The sequence below is a fragment of the Sinohyriopsis cumingii genome, chromosome 7 (assembly GCF_028554795.1).
Source record: "Sinohyriopsis cumingii isolate HCF-2022 chromosome 7, ASM2855479v2, whole genome shotgun sequence".
In the NCBI taxonomy this organism is placed as follows: Eukaryota; Metazoa; Mollusca; class Bivalvia; order Unionida; family Unionidae; genus Sinohyriopsis; species Sinohyriopsis cumingii.
Genome location: NC_142967.1, coordinates 70,029,896 through 70,050,571, shown reverse-complemented (window position 1 = coordinate 70,050,571; position 20,676 = coordinate 70,029,896). Strand labels below are relative to the sequence as shown.

At 35.1% G+C, this 20,676-nt stretch overlaps 1 protein-coding gene across 4 annotated transcripts in view; it reads left to right on the top strand.

Annotated features, from left to right (window-relative positions):
* LOC149795472 (uroporphyrinogen-III synthase-like) overlaps window positions 1–20,676 on the top strand; it is a 223,329-nt gene that overhangs the window by 65,800 nt on the left and 136,853 nt on the right. Inside the window, exons 1-8 of one of the 4 annotated variants that reach the window (XM_089965266.1) lie at window positions 3,961–4,040; window positions 7,468–7,580; window positions 10,239–10,410; window positions 11,419–11,490; window positions 13,176–13,250; window positions 15,694–15,777; window positions 16,479–16,564; window positions 16,982–17,077. In XM_089965266.1, coding sequence (XP_089821392.1) covers window positions 7,488–7,580; window positions 10,239–10,410; window positions 11,419–11,490; window positions 13,176–13,250; window positions 15,694–15,777; window positions 16,479–16,564; window positions 16,982–17,077 — 678 coding nt within the window. In that variant the 5' untranslated portion in view covers window positions 3,961–4,040; window positions 7,468–7,487. Of the gene's footprint in view, window positions 1–3,960; window positions 4,041–4,398; window positions 4,528–4,590; window positions 4,615–7,467; window positions 7,581–10,238; window positions 10,411–11,418; window positions 11,491–13,175; window positions 13,251–15,693; window positions 15,778–16,478; window positions 16,565–16,981; window positions 17,078–20,676 lie in introns of those variants that run through there. The other 3 variants (XM_089965267.1, XM_089965268.1, XM_089965265.1) reach the window with 3 other exon arrangements.

Sequence of the window (20,676 nt, the reverse complement as noted above, 5' to 3'; positions counted from 1 at the left end):
AGAAAAGGCAAGAAGAGTGGACGGAGAAGTACAGGCTTCAGAAGCAGATGGAACAGGGAGAGCAGCAGCAGCAACAGCAGAAACCAGACATAGGTTTTGTCGACTGCCGTGTAGACATGAAATAGTTCTCCCTCTCTTTTTGAAGAAGCAGACTTTATCCTGTAGGAAAGCCTGTAGCCAGACGGGAACACAATCTAAGACGATAAAAGATTGCAATAACTCCTCGTCCACAAAAAACAGCCCTTCTAAGGGCTACCCCAATACTCTAGAAAAGAGATACTAATTCAATTGCCAATTGTATGTTAGTAAATTAAAAAATAGAAGTGTCTATAAGCACTTCTTTTTTTTTGTTATTTTTTTTTTGTCCTAAATAAAAGTGTGTCTATAAGCACTTCGTTTCCGTGGCTTGTCAAAACAAGTGTATGTTTGTGTTTGTAGCTAGTGTTTGAAAGTAAAAAGTGAGTTTTTCTTTATGGACCGCGCGTTCCATGTTTGTTTTGGGTAATGATACGAGTCTTGTAAATTTTGGTAACAGGGGATATTTTCCTTCACGTCCGTGCTTCACACTGGCTACCTATTGTCAACGAGACAACATTCAAGATGAGCAGACTACACAAACTATTGGAACTTCAGACGCATCTGGAGTATGCCAGGTGACTCGTGGACGAGCTGGCCACGGAGGTCATAGCAGAAGCAGACCAGCTAAAATAAGAGGAGGAAGAAAAAAAAGAAGAGAAGGAAAATAAGAAAGAGATACTGCCTCAACTATGCTACGACCTGTGTGTGAGGTGAAGCCGATGGTTAGTACTCCTCCACAGGCAAAAGCATCACCACAACCACGGCAGCTACAGTCATAGCCACAACAACAACCACTACCACCAGTACCAAGAGCCGTTATCCCCCCGACGGAAAACTGTGAGGAGGAGTTGCGGGAGCAACATCATATCCGGGTCTGGTATAGGAGAAGACAAAGGGAAGTCCTCAGGGTCAGGCAAACTGAAGCTTGGGATGATGAAGCCACTCAAGCTGCCTCTGCACTCCCAGCAGCTAGTCAGTTGGGACAATGACTGAAGTAGGCGATGTGTGTATGAGGCCTGCCCTGGGAGATGTCATCACTAACAAGTGCATCTGAAGTTCCAAAAACAACAGCCCTTTTCAGGGCTACCCAGATCTCTAGAAAAAGAGACTGCTCAATTGCCAATTATGAATGTGGAGTAGTGTACTTATTAACACTCATTCCTTTACTGATGTGATTGTGTGTGTGTGTGTGTGTGTGTGTGTGTGTGTGTGTGTGTGTGTGTTTGTATGAGCTCGCGTACGTTTATGTGGATAGTAGAGTGTGTTTATATGAGTGGGCGTACGTTTGTGTAGACAGTAGATATCTTATTGTGGGTTTTTTTTCTTCTTCCCGTGTGTGGCTGGTAGATTTTGTGTTTTTGATAGTACATTTTGGGGTTTGTATGAGTGAGCGTACGTTGTGTGGATAGTATATTTTAGTTTTTTCCTCTTCCTGTGTGTGAATAGTAGATATTGTGGTTTTTGATAGCCTATTTTGGGTTTGTAAGCGTTCGCGTATGTTTGTGTGGATAGTATATTTGGTTGTTTTTTTTTTCTTCCTCTTCCCCTATATGAATAGTAGATACTGTTGTTTGTGGATAGTATTTAATAATTTTTTTCTCCTTCCCGTGTGTGGATAGTATATTTGTGATTGTTTTTTCTTCTTTACATGGTTTTCTTCTTCACGTGTGTGGATAGTATATTTTGTGGTTTTTGATAGTATATGTTTGGGTTTGTAAGCGTTCGCGTACGTTTGTGTGGATAGTATATTTGGGGTTTGTTTTTTCCTCTTCCCCTGATTGGATAGTAGATATTGTGGTTTGTGGATAGTATATAATAATTTTTCCCTCTTCCCGTGAGTGGAAAGTATATTTGTGATTGTTTTTTCTTCTTCCCTTGTGTGGATAGTCGATTTTTTTGAGAGTATATTTTGGGGGTTTGTATGAGTGCGCGTAGGTTGTATGGATATTTACTATTCAAAAATTGGAGCACAAAGATCGATACCGGATGTAGGGCGCATCCCTCCCACTGAGTCCGTCCCTACATTGCCGCCTCCAGACATGTACCATCTAGGTGAGTGTGTGTGGACCATTGCCACCCACCACTAGTCTCGTGAGACATGTCTCGAAATGAGACTAATCAAACTGCGCTTCCTAAGTGTATTAATACGTTGGGGAAAGTAGCACCATTCCTTCCCCCATTCCATTCCCCTAGAAAAAAAAATCAATAATTCCCAAATGGGAAATTAAACAGTCGTACATGCCCGCAAGGGCGAACACGACTATAATCAAAACGACCGACCGACCCATTCAACATTGAGTAAACCAAGATGTGGATAATTTGGGCACGATTGAAGAAATGATGGAGAATGAGGATGGGGAGAATAAGACGATGAAAGAGGAAGTGAAGGAAAAACAGAAGGAAGAGAAAGAGGAGGAGAAAAAGAAAAGAGCAATAATGAAACCCAGATGGTGGAGGAAAAGAAGAAATTAGAAGAACAAGACGAAACCCTATGGCCCTTTTCAGGGCCACTCATATGACTCGAAATTACTTGCCTTAAAAAATGTTTAGTCGGTTGTATAGTTGTTTGTGTCATAGATTAATGCTCATCCATCTATGTCTTTATGTTGTATGTGTTATATATGTCCATGTCCCGCCAAGTGTTCTATGTACCGCCCCCCTCCTCCCCCCGTCTTTTGGTCCTGATTGAGATCAGTCCCTTGCAACATTGTTACCAATCTTCAGTACCGTGACGTCACCTCACCTGTTCCATTCCTATTGTCCCTATACAACAACCCTCTTTCCCTTGTCCGTATACAGTCCCAATATTCCATATGTTCAATTCCCATTGTCCGTATATCGTCTCAGGGTGATCTGAAAAATCTTGTCCGCATATCGTCCCAAGGGTGTCTTGTAATGTATTTTCCCACTGTCCATATATCCAGATGACCTTCACCACAGTCATAACGATTATCCGCTGGCTCTACAAGTGTGTTTAGTACCTCGCGGGCAGCTGTACCCTTTGAATGCCTCAAACTTGTACCAAATCTTCAGTCTGAAGACAAATATGTAGTCCGCGTACGAAATATACAATTGTAATTACGACTGGGAATGTGTCTAACAGGGTCCACAGGGAAACTGAATTTCAATGGATGGCGCTGTGTATACAAATGAATACATATCTGCTCACAAATGCCACAAACGAGCTTGAGAAAGTCTTCAAAAACTGATGAATAAGGATGTGTTGGGCAAAACTATGAAAAATCTTTGGAAATCCGTGTTGACTTTGTCTCTCATAGTGAACGGGACAAAATCAACCAGTTAATTGCAGACCTGGAATTTCAGTCAAGCAAAGTATTTGATGATGGGCTCGTATTAGTACTAATATTAGTACCCTTACTCGTACCTCGTGGACAGGGTACTAACATGAGCATATACGTGTTAATGGAGGAAGCCGGTGTGAATCACACCCGGCGCTCTTTTAGCCTAATAATAACACTTTAAACATATTCCTTGCAAATAATCCAATAAATAGAGTAGTCCTCTTATTTACTACCGGAAGTATCGAAAATCATTGTAGAAATAGTTGTAAAATCTCGTTTACTTTTTCCGGCCGATATTTTCGTTTAGATCGTCCGCCATGTTATTTCAAATAATGATTACTTCCATTCTCAGCCTCGTTTGTTTGTGTGCCATATAAGGACATTGACGCCTAATTGGGAAATGTAAACAAATCGTAGTAAAAATTTGGCGCCGTTTGGGTCAGAAATTCTGCGCATTAAACGTAAATACGGATTATCGGCAACTTTGAAATTCAACCAAGAAGCGATTATTCGCACTTGATTGATAATAATATAGCGTAGAATATCCAAAATATGTTCTGGCAAGCCTTACGTAGAAAAGGGGTCATGGCGAGAGTCTCGCGTTATCTGTCATGGCGGACAGGATAAGGTTTGAGTAACCATGCCAATTTATTTTATCGTGTAAGGGCTTAATAAATTCAAAATAAGCCAAACTTCTTTCACAACATGATTATACTTATGCAGTTGATTTCTACACTGTTTGTTTTTCTGACTTTAGTGATGATTTTTTTTTTTGCTCCATTACATGATATTGGATCAGTTCGTAGCCTCAACCACAACAAATCAAGTTGAGGCTACGACATCGTAGCTAGGCTTGTATCAGTTCATAGCAAGAAAGCCAAGCTGAAGTTTACAAGTCTCATCCAAGAGCCATAAAATAACCAACTATAAGTTAAACGCAATCGCCCTATTGTAGCTTGTACATAATCTAATTACGCGAGTTACATTCGCCGTTTACTCAGCTTTGAAACGTGTTATCACAGTGGGACCTGGTAAATTTAGACATGAAGTTACAACCCATGCAATGTTATCGCTCCTTTGCGCAATTTGATTTTGACAATAGTTGTATCCCTTAATGTGCTTCCGGTTTGTTTGTCGACTGCGGCAGGTAATCATATATATTCATAATACCACCGTCACGTCTGCGTTTTATGTGGCTTGCATACACTGACGTTGGAAAAAGTAGCAGCCAAATGTTTGTTATTTTTTAGGAATTTACACTGTCACTGTTGCGAAAACTCGTACGAAGTATGCAACTTTGGAGTGGTTTTAAAAATTCCTCCATTAGTAAAGAACCGTCTTCAATCATTAGCAAACACGTAATCACCCCACCACCACCACCCCACCCCCTGCAGTGAAAACAAATAAAATGTCACTCAGATATATGGCTGAAAATAAGTTTGATTGTCAGCTATAATCTACACAAAACTTTTTGAATTTTGTTTTAAATCAAATCTTGAATAATTTTATTGCAAATGTAAATAGTTATGATTTACATGTTCCCAGCATACAGTGCACATAAAAATTATATTTGTTAACGAATGATCGTAGTTCACATAAAGACAATGTTTATAGCCTCAGTTGTTAAATATTTTGACAGGTAAACTTTTTTTTACACAAAGCAATTAATAATTTACAAAATCGAGCAGATGTTTTGTTTCTTGTGTGTTAAATCCATATAAAGAAGTCAAACAAAAGATATGAGAAGCCATTTATTTTGTAAAGAAGAAAGTGAATAAAGGTTTAACAGCTCCACAGTAGTTGCCACAGTGAGATGTTCACTACACCATATTTTGCTCCTGTGTATTGGGGCTTGGTCTTGTGAGGTTAAATGCCATTTATAACCACATGATGGTCTATATATGGTGGTAAGTTATAATATTTGGTGAAGGAAGAACTTGGGAATATCCCAGGATAAATCATCAAACCATGGCAAGCTACTGGCAAGTTTTCTCACATATGCGTGAAAGTTGAGCCAAGACTCAAACTTGTGCTGACAGAGTTGAGATGTGTGAATGATCTATAGATCACTCATTAACCTGGGACCCTTACTCGGGGACGTCATTTGGGGTGGGGCAGGAGGGTATTCCCCCCCCCCCCCGAATTTGCATGTGCTGTAAAATTGCTGTAGCCTATATATGAAAATTAACAAGCCAGTTAAGTTTTGTCCCCCCTGAAAAAAATTGAAAAGACGTCCCTGCTATTACTGTCTCTCTAATCTGTTATTCAGCCTGAGCCAGCGCATTGATATTTGCATGAATTAAATTTTGCTCCCCCCCCTGAAAAAAGTTGAAATGACGTCCCTTCCCCATCTGTGTATTTAGTTAAGTATTTTTTATATCAGAGATAAACAAATAATAGAATATAAGGAATATTTTTGTTTCTGATATAAAAAAATACTGCATATAATACTTGGTAAGTATTGGACCTGTTACAGAGTCAGATGATGCATGATCAGCACCAATCATCCATGAGTCTGAATTCATTATATGTATGTTAATACCATCATAAAGTTAGCACCAATCATCCATGAGTCAGAATTCATTACATGTATGATGTTAATACCATCATAAAGTTAGCACCAATCATCCATGAGTCAGAATTCATTACATGTATGATGTTAATACCATCATAAAGTTAGCACCAATCATCCATGAGTCAGAATTCATTACATGTATGATGTTAATACCATCATAAAGTTAGCACCAATCATCCATGAGTCAGAATTCATTACATGTATGATGTTAATACCATCATAAAGTTAGCACCAATCATCCATGAGTCAGAATTCATTACATGTATGATGTTAATACCATCATAAAGTTAGCACCAATCATCCATGAGTCAGAATTCATTACATGTATGATGTTAATACCATCATAAAGTTAGCACCAATCATCCATGAGTCTGAATTCATTACATGTATGATGTTAATACCATCATAAAGTTAGCACCAATCATCCATGAGTCAGAATTCATTACATGTATGATGTTAATACCATCATAAAGTTAGTACCAATCATCCATGAGTCAGAATTCATTACATGTACAGTGTATGATGTTAATACCATCATAAAGTTAGCACCAATCATCCATGAGTCAGAATTCATTACATGTATGATGTTAATACCATCATAAAGTTAGCACCAATCATCCATGAGTCTGAATTCATTATATGTATGTTAATACCATCATAAAGTTAGCACCAATCATCCTTGAGTCAGAATTCATTACATGTATGATGTTAATATCATCATAAAGTTAGCACCAATCATCCATGAGTCAGAATTCATTACATGTATGATGTTAATACCATCATAAAGTTAGCACCAATCATCCATGAGTCTGAATTCATTACATGTATGATGTTAATACCATCATAAAGTTAGCACCAATCATCCATGAGTCTGAATTCATTATATGTATGATGTTAATAGCATCATAAAGTTAGCTATCCAGTGTTTTTGTGGTTACTAAAGATTTTCCAGTTCTTTGGGTCTCTGTACATGTACACATCTGATTGGTTTGATTATTTTCATAATTCATCAGCTGCTATGTTGCAGGCAGTTGGTTTCAGTGGCTACGAAATGTAACATTCAGGTTGCATATACCTTTGTTAAGAATCCATTTTTCTATTCCAACTGTTTGCATAAAGATTCCTGTTTAAATTCTGACTGCTGTCCCTCTCATTCTTTTTTTACTGAACATTTAATCCAGGTCTTGTTTATAAGAAATATTATGAAAATATTTATCAGCAGATAATTTTAATTGTGCTTTGTCTTCATGCTAGGCTTTCCAAAAACAGAAAATGTTTGCTTCACTATTAATTTTACTTGATCCTCAGTGACTGCAATATGTGATCTGTTATATCTCCTGTTATGTAATATGACATTGCCATATTTTCTGATAACAGCCAATGGTTCTGCTGCTGTGACTGTTATTTTGGAAGTGCCCTACAACACAATCATAGAGGAGAAGCCTTTTTTTATATTATTGGAAGCTGTGTGTAACAACCTCAGTTTGACTGGATTTGTTTTTGTCATTTCAGATTGTGGTAGATGTGTTGGCATGGCTGCTGTCAAGTCCTTGCAGTTGGTACAGAAAAATCTTGTATTGATGTTCAGGGCAATGAGAGAAACAGATGAGGATCCATATGAAATGGTAAAAAAATTCCTGAAGATGTTAAATATATAATAAAGAGCCATCTGCACATTAGCACACATTTATTTTTACTAATCCTACTAAATTACTCTGAGGATGTAACATAATCGAGCTAACACCCTTTGTGATGGAATTGGTATTTAAGAAATAACAAACACATATGCAAGTGACAATAAAAAGATGTATTATTCTCTCACACTAATGATGAAGTAACATATCAAAATAAATACAAAGGTACATAATATGGATCCAGTGGAAAACTATGATGAAGAACAGATATGCTTATTTGAAATATTCAATAATTATAAAGTTGTCACAGATAATTAAACTCTACCATGCATTCTTATAGTCAAACACTATAATGAAATTCTCTTAGTCAAATACTATGACCTTATAGTCAAACACTATAATGAAATTCTTATAGTCAAACACTATAATGATATTTCTCTTAGTCAAACACTATGACCTTCTGATAGTCAAACACTATAATGAAATTCTTATAGTCAAACACTGTAATGAAATTCCGCTTAGTCAAACACTATGACCTTCTTATAGTCAAACACTATAATGAAATTCTTATAGTCAAACACTATAATGAAATTCCTCTTAGTCAAACACTATGACCTTCTTATAGTCAAACACTATAATGAAATTCTCTTATATGTCCAATGTTTACTTGACATTTCATATGCCCTTTGACCCGCTCCCTGTCTCGGTCACTTCAACCATCCAGACTTCTCATGCACATGTACGTTGGCATTTTCCCGGCAGTTTTGCATCACTATTGCTGTGGCCTCTGGCTACACCTAGTCAGTCTGCACAGTTATCCACACCTAGACACTCATACATAGTTATCCACAACTAGTAATCCACGCCTAGTTATCCACACTTAGTTAGCCAACTCGTTGGCTCAAACTAAGATATATTGGCAATCCCGCCCCGACAGCTAAATACATAAAGAGCTTCCCTCTAATGGCTGTGTCAGTCAAGATTCCTAAGTAATATATATAGTTGTGCACATTAACATATATTATGCACATGCCGTGCAAGCAATGAAGGCATCATGCGATGCAAAGGAAAAGTATATTTACAAGAAACTGGCACGCGAAACATGTCATACTAGAATTTATGGTGGTCTAAGCAAGCCATATAAGGTATTTCGTAACAGAGGATTTACATGAAACTTTGCACACACACACACACACACACACACACACACACACACTTGTCATGAAGTCAGGTTGGTGCTGCTCAGATATCCATAACACCAGCCATCTTGAAAATTTAGTTATTACTACTTCTGAATGGATGGTCATGTCAGCGGGGGAGGGGGAGGGTCACCCAAAAATTTCATTTGATGTCTTGTTGGTCTTAAATAAAAATTGTGCCAAAGTTATGTCTAACATGGCTACTACAGTAGTCATCTTGAAAATTTTATTTCTACTCAAACTGAATGGAAAGTCATATCAACATTGGGTTTTCACTACAAGACTTTATCAGGATGTTTTGTTGACTCTAAATGAAAATGGTGTTGGTGTACTTAGACTGAATTGTTGATACAGACCAGTGACAATTATGGCTTATTAGAGACCTTTTCAGGTGTTCAGTAGCATGCTAGGAATACAGTATGATACTAAACCTAGACAAGCAGGAAAAACATTACTCAAAGACTGTTTTCTGACAAATTTTCAAAAATACATAAATATGTAAAAATAATGAAAATTTTGCAGTTTGCAGAAAGTATTTTACAGTTATTGTCAGTCTTGAAAAATCAACAGTTATGGTTTATACTTGAGAGAATTGTAATCAGACTTTGCATCTTAGATATCAGCCATTTTATCTGAGAGAGACGTGGGAGAAGGTTTTTCTTTCAAGTGGGGACAATTTTTACCTTTATTAAATATTTTTGTTATGCCAGATAAGATGGGGGCATACATGGATAGGTAGAGGAAGCAAGACCTTTTTCATTCAGCAAATGCAAGGCATAAAATAATTATAAAAATTCTCTTTCCCATAAGAAAAATCAGCTGGTGTTCTCTGGATATGTTGGTTATGAAAATGGCACCTATTGCTTTTAACTTTGATTTTCTATCGCTGGTCGATACGAAGCCTTTTATCACTTTTAAATGAGCCTACATATTCTCTTTTGTATGGCACTAAATAGCCGAACAGTGCTGGTGTGCCATAAAAATAACTTCAACCAATCAATCAACCTATTGCCTTGCCTCATGCACCAACCCCTATAGAATCTTGACCATGCGATATGGGTTGGTGCTTACAGACAATGTGATAGGTGCCATTTACCCGCAGACCTGGGTTCAAATCTCCATAAATTACAAATTAAACATTCTCTAACCAGTATGATAATGTGTTTGCTAATATATATATATATATCCCTTTGCAGACTGACCATAGTTTGGGGTCCCAATTTAGTTGCCTAATATAATAATTGACCCTCTTTATTCACTTGGCACCTCCATGGAAATGGCAGAGGTTCTTTGGCTAAAAACTGTCCAGTTTTGTAGTGTGTTTTTGAATAAACAAATATTTCAAATGCTCAACAGAAAGTTCAGATTATCTGCCTTCCTAGACTTAAACCATTTTTCCTCATTTTATATGAGTTCATAAATGCTGATCGATGTTTGTTTGCTTCCCCAGGCATTGTCCACTAATGGCTTCATTCCAAGGAGTATACCAGTGTTAGCATTCAGTTACACCCATCTGGATGACTTAGCCTTCCATTACCAATGTTACCATGACTACAGTGGTGTAATTTTTACCAGTCCCAGGTCTGTGCAGGCCACAGCTCTGTGTGGAAAGGCATGCAAAGGTGTTTACAAGCTGGTTTGATAGTTTCATTTTATACTAGCTATATGATTTTGTTTTGTATGTAGAGGATGATATATATATATATATATATATATATATATATATATATATATATATATATATATAATTTCTCATTGCAAGTAAAAAAATTTGGGGGGTTTATTATTGTCACATGTAAGTCAAAATTTGTCATTTTGGGATCTTTACTATAATTGTTACAAATTTTTTTCTCATAATTTTCATTTGACCATCTCTTTTTAAAACTGCATTTTAAAATATTTCACAGTGATGTGGTGTATGTTCGAAAAATTTAATTTTAGTTGTTAGAAATACGACTCTTGTTTGTACAACTGAAAAGGTTGCTTCTTTGCCCTGGATAATTCAAGATCGTTAGCATATCCATACTCAGAGCATAATTATCTTAAGAGTTCGAAATTTTTGGCAATATCACACTACCGTCATCAGTGACTACTGTTGATCACATCGTGATTATTGATACAAGGAGACTGGTCTAGATGGGTGGTAATTCAATCCCCTTATCCCTGTTTAGTGTTGGCCTCTGCTGTCATATTTTGGTCACCTTCTTCACCTTCCTTTTCCATATATTGTCTACTGATGTGATCACCTTGGTTTGGTTGGGGATAGAAAACCAACCCACACTGACCAGTACCTGAAATTTTTTTCCAATCACCACCTGGAACACAAGAGGTCAGTAGTAAGATCTTTAATGCACTGAGCTAACTCCCAGTCACTAATGAGACAGATTGATTGGAAAAGTAGAGCATGTGAAATCAGCACTAAGGGTAAATTGCTATACAGAATGGATTTTCAAACTTTAAAAAATATATGGAAAGAAACACCACACAAAACCAGGAGTAACTTAAAAATAGAACCAACATTGGCATGCCGTATATGTGTGGTAAATCAGAAGTCCTGTCCAGAGTATTCAGACATGGGATCAACGTATATCACAAACCATGCAACTCTTTAAGTTTGTTTTATTTTTCAGAAACAAATAACTGTAAAAATATTCCAAGTGAACTGAGCTGCTTTGTTGTGGGGAAAGGTACAGCTGAGGAAGGTTAGTAATAACATCTGATTGATGTAACCTCATTTTTAGACAAAATAAAGTTAGAACAAAGGAACCATACATTGTTTTACTACATTAAAACACTGGCTTGAACACAGATTGACAGTTTTAACCTACAGGCTAATCCTGAGGATTTCATTTCTGTTAACAGTGTATGTCAATTTAAATATTAATTGTGGTTCTAAAATTTAATTCTGATTTAGTTTAATTAAAGTCTATTCAGTCCTGATTATGGAATGATGTGCACCTTAAATATCCAGATGAAAATTATTGATAGCTGTGGACTTTTACAGTGGTAGCAAGGTACTAAAAAGGATGTCAGATCTGTCGTAACAAATAACAGGGTAGTATGAATTGTTTTTTCAACATGCGCTGCTTTCATTGTTATATCACAGCAAGTGACATTCAATACAGTTTGTACTGGTTGACACCTTTAGGTTGACCGCAATCCAAAAATGTCCATTGATTAACATTGATTTTTCTGTATTTATTTCTCAGAGCATATAAATAATATCCTTCCAAAAGAATTCAGATGTATAAGAATCCAGTAAAGTGAATAATTGCCACTTAAATATATGTTTAATCAGATCCTGAAACGTGATGCCTATTTCTGAAATAGTTGGTACTGAACACATGTTTTACCTGTATGATTTGTACCCATTCCTGAAATAGTTGGTACAGAACACATACATGACCTGTATGATTTGTACCCATTCCTGAAATAGTTGGTACAGAACACATACATGACCTGTATGATTTGTACCCATTCCTGAAATAGTTGCTACTGAACACATACATGACCTGTATGATTTGTACCCATTCCTGAAATAGTTGCTACTGAACACATACATGACCTGTATGATTTGTACCCATTCCTGAAATAGTTGGTACTGAACACATACATGACCTGTATGATTTGTATATATTCTTGAAATAGTTGCTACTGAACACATACATGACCTCTATGATTCGTACCCATTCCTGAAATAGTTGGTACTGAACACATACATGACCTGTATGATTTGTACCATAAGAGTGTTCAGGAATGAACTATACATCTGAGTTGTATATTAACTTTGAAAATTACTTCTTCATTTAGATTTGTTTTGGAAAGTGGATGGTGATTTTCATTTGACTGAAAGTAATCACCCAAAATAAACTGAATATTCAACTTTAGCAAAAAATGGCTGTGCTGAAGTTTATGCTATGTCTAATGGTCAAACTCACTTTTGACGTTTAAAAATCTTGAACATAGCATAGTTCTTAATGGCACTTTATTTGTGCAAATGAAAATTTCAGGTGTCTTGGGATTGGATGACTGTTAATGGCCAGTTCTGTTTATGAACCCTTTTCGTATATAGTTATTTATCTAATAAAGGAATTATTCACAAATTACCTTAAAAGAAATGTTTTAAAAATGTATTCTGTTGGCACATTCAGTTCTTATGTGTAGGCACGGATTATGTCAGGAATTTGTATGTGTTACAGCCTAATGTAAAAACATGTCTTGCCTAATTTTATACATGTTATTTGCACATATTGTAATCCACCATAAAAACCTAATAATTATTATCTTCTTTTATTAACATGTGTGTGTGTGTGTGTGTGTGTGTGTGTGTGTGTATGTGTGTATACCTCTGAAATCACTAAAGAATTTTTCAAATGAACTATTTCAGCAAGGAAATTGGGATTTTTTCCACAGTTTGAGGAGGCAGGAAATGCAGAAATACTTGCTGACTTAATTATACAGAGTGAGCATTGTTTGTTTTATCTGTATAAGGGTTTTATGATTTTCAAGTGTGTAAATCCTTGCTGTTTTTTCATGGTGATAGGAAATAAATGAGTTGTTGAAGTATAAAAATGACCTAGGTATCTCTTTCTCAACAAGGTTGTCTTTGTTGTTGTCTTTGTTGTTGTTGTTGTTGTTGTTGGCATAGGCATCCATGTTTATAAGTTTGCATTTAGCTCCATTTTTCGGACACATTTGGTTGTGCAGTCATGAAACTTGATGGGTGCATTCATCTTGAGAATCATGTCTCTCTTTCTCTTTGCCAGCAAAAGACGGTCACATTGACCTACCTTTTATGCTCCATTGTAACATTAATGTTGTGCAGTTTGCTCGTTTCTTTGACACTGTGATACTTGTTGTGTACATTAATCATTGGGAATTGGTTTTTACCACCAGAAAAAATTGGTCACAATGACATACTGTTTAAATGCAAGTGATAACATAAAGTTTACATTTCTCTGATGCTTTTACAGGTAGATGATCACTTCAGTGATTATTTTAACCTTATGAATTTATAATCATTTCTCTAGCACCATTCCTCATTCACAGTCAGGCGAAAAAACACTTTTCACACTTTTAAAAGTATGTTACAGTGATCCACTTTTCTTGTACTTGTGACTTTGCTAACATTTTGGATCATACCTCAGCAGGATAGATGCAACAGTTCTTGTTTTTCATCGTTTTCAATAATGCCTTTTATACTTGCTTGTAAGTCCAGTTCAAGTGCAAACTGCACGTACCTAAATCTCCTGTCACAGTAGCAGCTCACTCAGATAGGTCCACTATGCAGACTGTTGTAGAATAAACAATGTACAATATATCTGATCTGCTAGTGCATTATGCGATGGCAGATGAGGGGATATGTTGTTTTCAGTTGAACTTAAGTGAGTATATATACTCTAGATTTCTTATTTGTAAATAATGTCTCCCTCTACCAATTGGAGCTATTGTAAGGTGTTTTTACTGAATGTTCGTATTATCTTTATCAACCTGTTGATTTGTATCAGTTGAGGCCATCATATTTTAAGTTTATAGAGGTACTCTTTAATCAGGTTTTGTGATAAATAAACTCAGAAGATCAAGGATTTGATGGTATGGGGTGGGGCAAATGTCCCAGAAGAGGTAAAACAGGAGTATTTCTGGCTGATGAATTGCTAAATCTGTTTCTGTTGATTGGTATTAAAACATTATATGTAACTTTGATGTCACAGAAGTTAGGACAATCTTAAAATTTCACTCTTTAAGTGTAATTTCTTATTGTAAAATGATTTCCTTTGACTGTAATGTTACCAGATCATAATTTTGTATATTTATGTTTGAATGATTAACACTTGGTATATTAACCCAAGTCAACAAATGCTTGCCATACCATGTCATAACAAGTTCCAGCTATTTAAGATATTGGTGGGTAAACTGTACATAAACAAAATAAGAGTCTTATTATGTCATTATTTTATGCACAACCCCCTCCCCCCGAGTTTGTAACTTGCTATTTTTTGGTAAATGTGTACCCAGAAAACAGCATTTAAGCATCTTGGATCAATACATAGAAGAAACAAAAATTTGACAAAAAATTATGCTTAAGTTCAAGGGTATTAAGCTACATGTCACAGAGTAGAGCCTGGTCAAAATCACATGTAACTAGTGTTGATTAACATTCCTATAAATAAATCACCACCACCCTGTTTTTGTTGGATCTCTACCAGATACAGTGAAAATATTCCTTAAAAAAAAACTTTTGTATATTAAAACTCACTGTATAACAGTTATGGATTTTGGACAAAAGAACATATTTCCTGTTTAAAGCTACATTTTGTTCAGAACAAGTGTATGAAAATTTGTCTCATCTTGTTTCCTCTATGTTTTGACTGAACATTTTAGTACAATAGGCAATAAAACTACACTGCATATTGCAGAGTAGAAATCAGGTTACATTTTGCACCACATGAATTTGTCATTATTACTGTTTGGTTATGTTATGTTGCACGGGTGGGCAAAATATGGCCTATGAGTCACAGCTCAACCATGATCTGGTTTCATCCATTAATTTACATAATAGGGTGTGGCTTTTAAAACCAGTTATTCAGCCTGTTCCCTGGAGGAATTTGCCTATGCCTGTTCTGTGAGACATAAATATAATATAATATCTTTAGAAATGTGAATTATGGAAGTTCAACCTATGCAGCACTTTGTTTAAACATAAATTGTTAACCATTTACCATTCTAACAAATGCACTGTTGCTAATTAGTTGGAAAACAGTTAAATTACATAAAGAGATGTTGCTTGCTAAATAATTTTTGTAACTGGTTTTATAATGCAGTGGTACTTGTAAGACCTGTATTAATGGCTAATGGATTATATAAAAAAACATCTGTATTAATTAAACCATATCTATTTATTTCAGAAATGTCAAATGATGGTAGACCCTTCCTTTATCCATGTGGAAATTTGAAGAGGGACACTTTGTCAGTAAAGCTTAAAGATGCAGGTATGTGAAGAAAGGGATAGATGGAAAACACAGATTAAAAATCTTTGTTCAAAATGATGGCTGTTACAATGTTGACATTTTTCTCAAGCACAAATATAGCGGATAATGAGTTGCAGATGTTACAGTAATGAATTGCAGGTGTAATTTTTCTGCCATTAATGGCAACAGTAGAATCTTTATTGTCATTTTTAAGATTTTGCATTAACAATTTGGCTTAAAGTTTTTGAAAGCCAAATTATTGTGAATGCACCTTAGCATAAATTACAGATGAGATAAAGCATTCTGGAGATTGTTTCTTTCTTCTTTGACTGTTATCTATATATCTTAGTGTAATATCGTGTAATTATTTAATTTTATTTATATAGATAAACTTTTGATAGCTTAGACCTAGCTGATACTTAATATGGGTAGGAATCATCATGTATAAACTAAATTTAGTGAGTGCTGGCCGTTTTGGTTTTATGGGTCCTCTCACTTTTCTTTGTACTGGAAGGACTTCACTTACTGAAATTGTAATATTCTTTAGTTATTCTTTAATATTAAGATATGAGTGGTATCTCTCTCTCGTTCTGAGAAGTTTTGTTTCAAGAAGTCAACAAAAATCAAGTCCCTATTATGTATTAGATATTAATTTTTGTGCTCACTTTTATGATTTAAGATGTTTATGTTTCTGTTAATTTATTGTGTTTTCTGATCTCTAGGTCTAAGTGTCAAAGAAATTGAAGTGTATGAGACTGTACCTAGTCCAACAATAGAAGAAGACTTTGACAAATTTGTTCAGTGTGAGGTAAATATGATGTTGCTAAAAACATTGCTACATATGTGAAGTTTTACAGTTCAGGTTTTATAGGGTATATCCTGAAAGTTCTCTGTTTGTTGAAGAAAAGGAAATGATACATGAAATTTTGTGGTTGAGGTTGGTTGTACAAAAGTGGTTAAGTGTAAGGGAAGTAATTCATTATGGGCTTGTCAGAGATCATTACGGTACATCATTATCTCCCTTATAGACCATAACTTTTAACGTGCTTGAAAATGTATGATAAATGAAATAGAATCTCGTAACATAAATAATATTTTGAAAAGAAAAGTAAAGCATTTTTTTGTTAGGTTCTTCAGAGTATTATTTATTTAATCTAGAGTGACTTGAAATGTATAAAAATCACATTGCTTTACTTCCTTATTTGCAAACACTTTACTTTTACAGGGATTGCCAGAGTATGTTGTGTATTTCAGTCCATCTGGTGTGAAAAATACAAAAGTGCTTATTTTGAAGGAGAGTTTACCTGTGCAACTGATTAAGGTAGGTACATTATTTCCATTAAAATATAAACTGAATACTGCAATTTTTCACCCTTGTTTCAAAGTCGGTGACATTATCATAGTTGGTGATAGACTAAAATGAGTCATATTTGTGAAAAGAGGAAAGAGGTGCCTTCAGCTTACAATAGTACCAAGTAATGTAGATGTTTTACTTACATTAACAAGTATATATGAATAAGTGGAATTTTGAGACTAGATTTTTTTAAACGAAAAATTGCTGGTTCCAAAACATGAATTTGTGTCTGGATTTTTTATTTCCCCGTTTTAGATTTAAAGCACTGATGGAAATAGATAAGTAGTTTTGATAAAATACTATTAGCTAGTGTAAATGCAATGAAAATATTTTTCCATTTTTTTCACTAGAAGGAAATGCAGGTGTTGCATTAATGTAGCTAAACATTAAGTAAAGTCAGCAGTGGATTCAGACCCTCTGTATGCCTTGTCTGGAATGGGGGGGAGTGGCTGAGTTCTACACAAATTAAACTCACCTTTTTATATTCAGTGACCATTACAACAAGAAATATTCCTGTTTGAGATAATTATTGCCATGTAGGTTGTATCTATGTAGTGTTTTATCTACAAATGACTTCATGTAAGTCATTTGACTCATTGAGGCAAATATCAGTGAGTCAGAATCGAAACCTATGAGTCTTATTCAAGCCAATGATCAGTCTTCAGTAGATTTAAAAAAATAATTATATTGTTTAAATACACAACAAAACTATTAGATATATAAAGTGACTAAAGTCAATAAGGCAATTCCCCTGCCAGAAGCATCTGAACATTCTGTACTTGTTAAAAATCTTGTTGATGGTTTCATGTCATCAGAAATAATCTGAGCATATATGACAAGGCGTTTATTATTGGATATGTCAGTGCTTTCATCTGCCATTGCTGTCACAAATAATGAATTGTGCAGGTCACATATAAGACTATCCTCAACTATAATTGACAGGCTCTCCAGTAACTCTGAACAGGTAGTAGCCAAGTCTGACTGAAAGGGGAATTCTGCAGAATGCCAATGGCATCAATTTCTTCAGCCATTAAGTCATGTATTAAATTAAGAAGAGATTTGTATTTTAAAAAAGGGATGTCTTCTACACTCGGCCAATGTGCACACGTAAGTAGCACTTTCACTGCTATGTCTTGTTTGGAAGAATGTTTTTGTAAAACTACATTCAAATCTGACATGGTTTTATTAACCTTCAATCAACAGTTTGTGTTCTGGCAACTCAGCATGCATTGCCAGTGTACTGTTCTGAAAGTTATTGTGTCTTGCCCATTTGATCATGGAGATTTTCTTTAGCCTCTGTAGATATATGGCAAAACATAAAGGTGTCTTCACTGTCACATTCTTCACTCAACTGAACTTATTTTGAAAACATAGCCAGATGTATGTTTTCAACTATTGCTGCACAAAATTACGTTTTATCTTACGAGTAACCATTACCTCATCTTTAGACAATGAAGCCTCGACTGGTTCAATAACAATAATATTATCATCAGTTGGTTGTAAATTGTGGTCCAAATGATAATTATGTTTGTTTTGGATCTGTTTTAATTACTTTTTTTGCTGTCGATGCCGTTTTCAGTCAAATGCTGACAGTATCTTGGAACAATGCAAGGCATACAATTGAAATTGTTGGTTTGTTGCATGACAAGGATGTCCATAAAATGGTACTTTTTCTTGAGAATCACTTTAAAATCACGTGTTTATTTTCCCCCTCTTTCTTGTTTGTGATGATTGTATGGTTCTAACATCCTGTTGCTACAAATGATGTGACAGCTACAGGTCACATAATGTTAGCTCTAGGCTCCACACTCAGTTGTAACCCTATGTATTATGATAACATTAGCATAAGAAACTAATATGCACGTGTTTTTCCTGTTTGGGAGAGTTCTAATCTAGCCAGTAAAGTAGTTAGACCAAACATAACATTGGGATGCATCAACTTACATACTGGTAACAATTTGTTTTGTGGTAATCAGCAAAACATAACACTGGGGTTTGTCAATTTATGTATTGTTGATGATTTTGTGCTTCAAATCGGAAAAGTCTGCGTATTTGACGCATGACACATAGGTAGATAAAACATTGTCTACGTATACAGCTGCCTCTGCTGTTCTTGCATCTGGGAGGCGTGTTGGAGAAAATAAAGTGCTGTTTACCCTTTGGCATGATAGTAGTATTGGAGTAAAACACTGATATTAATAGCTGTAGAAATTTAGAAAACAGATCATGACATTTTTTTTAATACTGCATCAATAAAGAAAGATTTTAAGGCTGATTACATTCAACATTGATTTGGATTTAATCCTAAGTAAATTTTCCATTTATATTTAAATTAGTCAAATACCAGTATTGAAATCTGTTAATATTTTTGGTTCGTATGTTTTATCTTACCATTTTAAAAGAACAACTAAAATTTCTGCTTTTTTATGTTTGTTTTTTCTCATCCATCTTAAATTATTAAATACGTACACCTCAGTCATCCACAGATGTGGGTTTCAAGCTGGCCACATGTATGAGTTTTTCAGCATATCTTGGATTTTTGTGTTTTTCAACATACCTTGGATTTTTGTGATAGTCAAATGTGTAATCCAATGAGTATTATGTGATTGCTATTACTGATCTTTGACTCTCTTGACCTACTTCTTTCTGTAGTAAAAACAATTTTAAGTGGAGAGGTGAATTACAAAATCTACCATAAATCTTAGATTACTTAAATGAGTAATTTACACTGTATTCATTATTAATTTCATTTAAGTGCAGATTATTGTTTATTTTTTTTTAAACACACAATAAATATAAGGATTTTATTTTTCATATCATGGGGTTTGTAAATTTGTCTGCATCTCTGGTATCTATACATCTGTGCCTATAATTTTGTCATACTTTCATACTTTTCTACATCATTTTATATATATACACACACACACTCTAAATATAACATGACTTCTAAAGTATTGGTATAAAGCAATTTGATATATCAGTACTATTGGTATATTAAATTGTGATCCATTCGTGGCAAATTAATATGTATATATGAATATGGTCTCAACATTAAGCTATTGCTTCTATATTCTCTAAATCAGTGCTGAATTTCCACTGAATAATCATTAGCATTGTAATAATGATAAAAATAACAATAATTCCCATCTCCATTAATGAATTAAACATGCTGCAGAATTTCACTGAAATTCTTTCTACTTCCCCTCTCTTTCTTTCCCTCTCATGCATAAGGGAGATAATAACAGGGAAGTATGTGGAGTGAGAGAAAAAAGATGACTGAACTTGCACCAAGTTACCTACAAGAATCTGGGACTTAATAACTTCATAACCTACAAGAAATCTGGGACTTCATAACTTCATAACCTACAAGAATCTTGGACTTCATAACAGTTAGGTGTAAATGTTCCATTGGATTTTAATACAGTGTTCACAATACCAATGACACAAAGTTTCAATAGCCTGTCAAAACTAGTATGATACATTTATTTGTAAGGAGGAATACACATACTGTAATCTATTTAAGGCTTTATTTTTTTTTTTCTTTCTTCATGTTTTATAAAACCTAT